Raw genomic sequence first — 7,384 nt, 5'->3', positions numbered from 1 at the left:
TAAACAGTGTCTAAGGGGATGTAGCCTAACAGCCTTCAAAGCAGTTACTCCTCAGCCTCTGTTTCAGGTGCTTTTAAAGGGGAGAAATAAAAATCAAACTGCATATAGACTTCACCTTGCCTGTTTCACTGTAGGTCGAAAAGATAAAACTTTAGTTAACTAGAGAATAAACAGAAAGACACAAGCTAGTTATGATAGCATTATACAAGAGTTAGGGAACTGTGCTCTGTGTATACCAAACATGAAATAACCACCTATACACCTCACTGCGCTGTAATTAAAAACCCAATGGACCATGGCCTGAGAGAATTCCTAATTGCCCAGGTGCGGGGAGGGCACGGGGAAGAAAAAAATGATGAAGATTCCCTGAGGCTCCGAGTGGAAAGGGCCTGGCTCTGGTCCGTGGCACCCGAGGGGTCCCGGGGGCTCCGGGCTGAGGGGATGGAGAGCCGGGGGGGACTCTCCGGGCTGAGGGGATGGAGAGCCAGGGGGGACTCTCCGGGCTGAGGGGATGGAGAGCCAGGGGGGACTCTCCGGGCTGAGGGGATGGAGAGCCAGGGGGGACTCTCCGGGCTGAGGGGATGGAGAGCCGGGTGGGACTCTCCGGGCTGAGGGGATGGAGAGCCGGGTGGGACTCTCCGGGCTGAGGGGATGGAGAGCCGGGTGGGACTCTCCGGGCTGAGGGGATGGAGAGCCGGGGGGGACTCTCCGGGCTGAGGGGATGGAGAGCCAGGGGGGACTCTCCGGGCTGAGGGGATGGAGAGCCAGGGGGGACTCTCCGGGCTGAGGGGATGGAGAGCCAGGGGGGACTCTCCGGGCTGAGGGGATGGAGAGCCGGGTGGGACTCTCCGGGCTGAGGGGATGGAGAGCCGGGTGGGACTCTCCGGGCTGAGGGGATGGAGAGCCGGGTGGGACTCTCCGGGCTGAGGGGATGGAGGATACGGAAAAGTCCTGAGGGGTCCGGGGTAAGGGGACGCGGTGTCCCGGGAGCCCCAGGGCTGAGGGCATGGGGATGTAGGGGGGTCTCGAGTTAAGGGGAGACTGGCTCTCGTGGGGTGCCGCGCCGAGGGTACGCGGGCTCTCGGCGGCCCCCGGGCGCTGCGCTGGCCGCCGCTCCCCTCCCGGCGCCGCCGCCATTGCCCGGCAGCGCACGCTCTCTCCGCCAGGGGGCGGTGCCGCGCCCCACCCGCCATGTCCGACAAGATGGCGGCGGCCGCGGCCTGTCCGCAGCCGCAGCCCGGTCCCAGCCCCGGTCCTGGCCCCGGTCCCGGCCCCGGTCCTGGCCCGCCGGCGGCCGAGGTGGAGCGCGGAGCCCCGCGGGGAAGCGCGGCGGACGGGGAGGCTGAGGCGGAGGAGTTCGGGTGCCCGGCGCACTGCTCCGACCTGGCCTGGCGGCAGAACGAGCAGCGCCGCCACGGCCTGTACTGCGACATCACGCTGGCTTTCGGCGGCGCGGGCATGGCCCGCGAGTACCGGGCGCACCGGTCCGTCCTGGCCGCCGCCACCGAATACTTCACGCCGCTGCTCTCGGGGGGGTTCGCGGAGTCGCGCTCGGGTCGCGTGGAGCTGCAGAAGTGGAGCTCGGAGGGCAGGCCCCGACCCCGACACGGTGGAGGCCGTTATCGGCTTCATGTACACCGGCACCATCCGCGTGAGCCCCGGCAACGTCCATGAGGTGCTGGAGATGGCGGACAGGTAAGTGCGACCCTGGCGGGGGCTGGCAGGGACCGGGTCACTGCAGCAGAGGATCGCACACTGGTTTGGGTTGGAAGGGACCTTAAAAGTTCATCTCGTTCCACCCCCTGCCATGGGCAGGGACACGTTCCACTATCCCAGGTTGCTCCGAGCCCCATCCCACCCGGCCTGGAACACCCCCAGGGATGTGTAACTCCTTTCTTTGTCCTTCAGGTTTCTGCTGACCCGGTTGAAGGATTTCTGTGGAGAGTTTCTGAAGAAGAAGCTGAACCTTTCCAACTGTGTGGCGGTTCACAGCTTGGCCCACATGTATTCCCTGAATCAGCTGGCCCTCAAAGCGCAGGATATGATCAGGAGAAACTTCCACAAAGTCATCCAAGATGAGGAGTTCTACACTTTGCCATTTCACCTTGTTCGGGACTGGCTCTCAGACTCGGAGATCACGGTGGACTCTGAAGAAATCCTCTTTGAGACTGTTTTGAAGTGGGTTCAGAAAAACCCTGAGGAAAGAGAGAGGTACTTTGAAGATCTCTTTAAGCTGCTACGATTGTCTCAGATGAAACCCACATACCTGACTCGCCACGTGAAATCTGAGCGGCTGGTGTCGAGCAGCGAGGCCTGTGTGAAGCTGGTGTCCGAGGCCGTGGAGAGCCATGCCCTGCGCTCCGAGAACCTGCAGTCGGGGAACCTGCAGCACTCGGCCTGCCCCGCCGCGCTGCTGCCGCGCTTCGGCCAGAACATGGACGTCATCATGGTCATCGGCGGCGTGTCCGAGGGCGGCGACTACCTGAGCGAGTGCGTGGGCTACTTCATCGATGAGGACAGGTGGGTCAACCTGCCTCACATCCACAACCACCTGGATGGGCACGCTGTGGCCGTGACAGAGTCCTACGTGTATGTGGCCGGCTCCATGGAACCAGGGTTTGCCAAGACTGTGGAAAGGTACAATCCAAACAGAAATATTTGGGAGCAGGTTTCAAACCTCATCACCAGGAAGCATTCCTTTGGCCTTACTGAAGTGAAAGGCAACTTGTACAGTATTGGTGGGCACGGCAATTTCAGTCCAGGCTTTAAAGATGTGGCCATTTATAATCCTGAGCAGGACAAATGGCTGAACCTGGAGTCGGCACCAAAGATCCTGCGGGATGTCAAGGCTGTCTCCGTGGAGGACCGGTACGTGTACGTGGCCGCCCGCACCCCGGTTGACAGTGACAGCGAGGATGGGCTCAGGGCTGTTATTATCAGATACGATACTGAAACCAGGCAGTGGCAGGACGTGGAATCCCTGCCCCTCATCGACAACTACTGCTCCTTCCAGATGTCTGTTGCCAGCACCAACTTCTACCACACGGCATCGTGCTGCCCCAAGAGTTACCCCATAGACAACGAGGAGGCCAAGGGAAAGATCTCCAGCAGGGCCTCGGATGAAATCCTGGAATCCTTGCCCCCCGAGGTCCTGAGCATCGAAGGAGCAGCTATTTGTTACTACAAAGATGACGTGTTTATCATTGGGGGCTGGAAGAACAGCGATGACATTGACAAGCAGTACAGGAAGGAGGCCTATCGCTACTGCGCCGAGCGCAAGCGCTGGATGCTCCTGCCCCCAATGCCACAGCCCCGCTGCAGAGCCACTGCCTGCCACGTGAGAATCCCCTTCAGGTGCCTGCAGGGAACACAGAGGTACCCCATGCCACAAAACCTCATGTGGCAAAAAGATAGAATCAGGCAGATGCAGGAAAGGCAGATGCAGGAGATCCACCGATACTCCCTGAGCTTACGGAGGGTGCCGCGCTCCCAGATCGAGTGCTAGTGTCTGCAGTATCACTCCTGATGAGCCTAGGAAATAAACCCATTTGTTAGGCTTGATGTGTCTTTATAAGACATGAGGGTGTGGATTTGATTTGATGCAGAAAACCAGCATCTGTTGTGTACTGAAAATTCAGAAGCTCAGAAGTTGAGGGTGGGTGGGAATTGAGACACTCCATGAATCCAACAGTATTCCTTAATGATGCCCAGGGAGAAGCTGTAGCCTGTATCGGGCTGTGAAATGTCTCTGGGAGCATTAAGCCTGTTACTTCTTTCCTCAGATCTTTGGTTCCAAGGATTTCTGTAGAGTTAGTCTCTAACAGTTCTACTTGGAAAATCAAAGATCTCCCTCTTAATAATTTAGTGGTTACATTTGTGTGTGCTTGAAAGCACCTGTTTCATTTGCACTTATCTCTTGACATTCCTTTGATTCTCTCCTCAGTGACTAAACTTCACAGGATTGGTGTTGGTGTACTTGGCTTTCCCAAGCTGGAGGCAAGTGCAATAGCTCTGTATGAAACAAAAGCACAATCTTTCTTTATGAAATTACTTCAGGATGTTTCTATGTGTATTAAATATTTTGTATTTGTGTGTTGTAGAGAGGCTGCAGAGTTTGTTTATAAAGGGATGATTGGTTGGACACAAAACACTTGCTAAAAGAGAGCTTGAGGCAGTGGATTTTTTTTTTTTTCAGGTGTATTGCAGGTTTGAGTCTGTCTCTGACTCAAAAACTTGGGTCAGCAGCCTGAGCAAAGGAGTGACACCTGGCCATGAGCCACCCACCCACACTGGTTGTTCAGTTCTGTCAGAGTGGATCAGTGAGAGTGGGATTATTTCATGGGAATACAGTGAAACCCGAGCTACTCGTAGGTCTTTCCTCAAATGTTGCACGTTTTCATTCTAGTGAAAAGTGATGAAAGAGCCCCTGCTGTTCCCAGCCTCTCTCTGACAATCAGAAGCCTTTGCCCTCCTGTGCTGTCCCAAGGGGCTCCCAGCTGTGCTCATGCAGGGGGGAGAGCTGGGCTTTCAGAGTCTCCAGGTATCTGAATTTCCCCACTTGCTGTGGGCTGAGATTTAAGCTCCTTTAAACACCTTTTGGCATTTTGAGGTGGCTGTACTTGCAAATGCCCTGGTGGGCTCTGGATTGCTTCCTGCTGCACTCCCAGGGAGCAGAATGTGGGACAGTCCCTTTGGAGTATCCCTGCCTCTCTGTCCCACTGAGCACTCCTTCTCCCCAGTCCAAGAAGCTCCAGGACCCTTTCATTTACCAACAGTTTCAGTGCATACTTCCTACCTCCTTTTCTCCCCATCCTTCCCTTCTTTTGAATGTTCCAGGTTTTTCCATGCAGTCTTAACTCAGGATCTTAGGGAAGGGAATGGGAGGAGTAACCTGGGTATTACAAAATTTGTGTAGACAAACCTTTCTGGAAAATCTGTTACTGTTCTTGGTTCATTGATGATTTGCTGGTGGTTTTGCTATGGGTGAGTTCTTTGCAAAGAACTTTAAACCAATTTGGGGTTTGTTTTGGTTTTAATTGTTTTGCTTCCTGAGCTGCTCATTCTCCTTTTCCAGTTCAACAGGCAACCCAGATCATATCTGAAACTTGGGGTAAGTCTTTCCACCACTCAGTGTGCAAAGGTTTCTCTGATGTGTACGTCCCTTAATGCTCCACTTTGTGGTTCGTGGGCCACTTTGATATCAGCAACTTGTCTGTTTGTGAGAGAGTCTCCAGCCTCAGTTAAAGAAGACTACCAAACTTGAAATTCTGAATAGTTTGTCTTGGTTTACTCCTCTGTGGTAACCATGTTTTATTTTTTTGCCTGTTTGGTTGTTGGGGCAGGTGAAGTCGCACTGCTGGCTTCATGCAGGAGGAAATAGGTGAGTTTAAGGTGATGTTTGCAGGTGACTGTTCCCAAACAGCTGCTGCAGGCTTGTAAGCTGGGGGTTGATCCATGGACTCTTGCAGGTCTGGCTGGAGTAGGGGCAGAATTTTGTGATAAAGTGCAAATGCCTCTGGTGCTGAATCCATCAATGTAACAGCAGTTTGTGGGAGCTGATTTTAAGATACTTAAGAGGAGTTCATGTCCTCCACCCTGCTGAACCAGCTGGCAGGATTAAACAGGCAGTTGGAGAGTGGTAGGTCACCACCACAGCTCTCTCCAAGCTCTCTTGTAGTCTATCCTCAAATACAGACAGTCTGTAGGGAGAAACACCAAGATGGTTCTTTCAGTTGGAATAGGAGCTGAATATTTAATGCGTGGCACTGTGCTACAAAGAGGCAAGAACAAACCATGCAGTCTTGCTTTTTCTAAGCAAAATTGATATTGCACTTCCCAGGAGGACTTTGGGCTGATGGACAAGCTGTGGCATTTACTCAAAGCACTCCCCTGGGAGCCAGTGTGAGCCCAGCCCCACTCCTGGACAGGTAACCCTTGTGTGCCAGCTGCATGCTGTGTGTGCCTTGCTGTCCCTCTGTGTGCTTGGGGTGGGGTCTGGCAGCAGCACAGGCTGCTCTCACTGTTTGCTCTGCCAGTTCTGGGATAGTTTTAAGCAGTTGGGGTTATTTAGCCTTGAATCCCAGGGGACCAGTGGCACTGGTGTGGTTTGTGACTGATAGGTCAAATAGTCCATTGCATCACATGAGCTGGTGGGAGAATTGCATTCATGGCTCTGGCTGCAGTTTAGCCCACAAGCCTGTGAGTCCATAACAGTTTCCTTGTGCCCTTGAACCACCATATCTTGCTGGGTGTTTATCAAATGATCCCATAAACAAAAGCCTGGGAATTCCTCACGTGTGTTTCTGGAGGCTGCTCAGCTGTCAGCAGGGTCCCAGTGTGTGTTCAGTAAGGGTGAGAAGGCTGACTGCTGCCTCACTGAGGGAAAAGGACTTTGGGGGAGTTTTCCCCCTCCTTAGGACAATCACACCTCTACACCTGTCCTGATACCTGCCACCAAACACGTGACATGTCCTGGCTTTCTGCTTTTCTTTGCCACCTGCCAGGTGGTAGTGGTCACTTTAGTAACTCCCAGGGGCCATATGTGTACATAATGTTTTATAACTACCTGGATACTCCATTAGTAGCCAGGGGTTGTGTTTTTAATGACTCCCTTGCACACAGTGGGAGTCCATTCCAGAGATGAAGCAAACATGTTACATGTGCTGTGAACAACTGTACCCAGCATTCTGCTTGACTATTGCAATGACATTTTTCTCCATTACAGTAAATATTAAAATCCAAACTCTTGGCTCATCTTTTGTGTTGTGAAATACCCTGGTGGCTGAAAACAATCCCAGTCCCAAGGAATTAGAACTTTTTATGTTCTAAATACAGCCTTGTAACAGGATGTTGTAACATCCAATGGGCTTTGAAAAGCAAGTGTAAAGAAAGTGGTCTGTGGTTTGGATTTATTTTCAGCTCTGTCCACCTTAGGCTGGGGTACAAGCCATCTCCCCTTTGACAGTCCTGGGTGAAATCTGATAAAACAGGTGCTCTTGAGGATCTAACCCTGTTACTAATATGAATGTAGAGTGTGGAACTAACGAGCTGTTTGATGACCATTAATAGTCAGATTCTCCTCGTGGGTCCATGTCACTGTGGGTTGCAGCAGCTCTGCTCTCCTGGCATATTAACAGAGGGACAGCAGTTTCCTGGGGAGCAGCACTCTTGTCCTTACCTGTGAGGTAAAAATGTGTGTGTCATAGGCCCTTTGAAACAGATCCTGCTGTCCTGTTCTTGACCTTAAATACACTGTACTAAAGTTTATTGTAAGAGGTGAATTAATGAAAATAAACCTTTTATTTCTCTAGCATTCTGTTGTGCTTTGATTTTTTTAAGTTGATCTATAGGGTGTGGCTGATACTCACATTGGGTAGTGCTGTTG

The 7,384-nt window shown here is 52.7% G+C and overlaps 1 protein-coding gene across 1 annotated transcript; it reads left to right on the top strand.

The window, feature by feature from the left end:
* The first annotated feature begins 1,202 nt into the window (after window positions 1-1,202).
* KLHL11 (kelch like family member 11) lies at window positions 1,203-7,312 on the top strand. The gene is given in 3 exon segments (XM_036398805.2): window positions 1,203-1,587; window positions 1,589-1,695; window positions 1,909-7,312. Coding segments are annotated over 3 exon segments (2,088 nt in total). The 5' UTR covers window position 1,203; the 3' UTR covers window positions 3,506-7,312.
* Window positions 7,313-7,384: the final 72 nt, after the last annotated feature.

Source organism: Molothrus ater, chromosome 27 (assembly GCF_012460135.2).
Source record: "Molothrus ater isolate BHLD 08-10-18 breed brown headed cowbird chromosome 27, BPBGC_Mater_1.1, whole genome shotgun sequence".
Taxonomy (NCBI): domain Eukaryota; kingdom Metazoa; phylum Chordata; class Aves; order Passeriformes; family Icteridae; genus Molothrus; species Molothrus ater.
The sequence above is the reverse complement of the archived record's forward strand: the minus strand, read 5'-3'. Positions and strand labels throughout refer to the sequence as shown.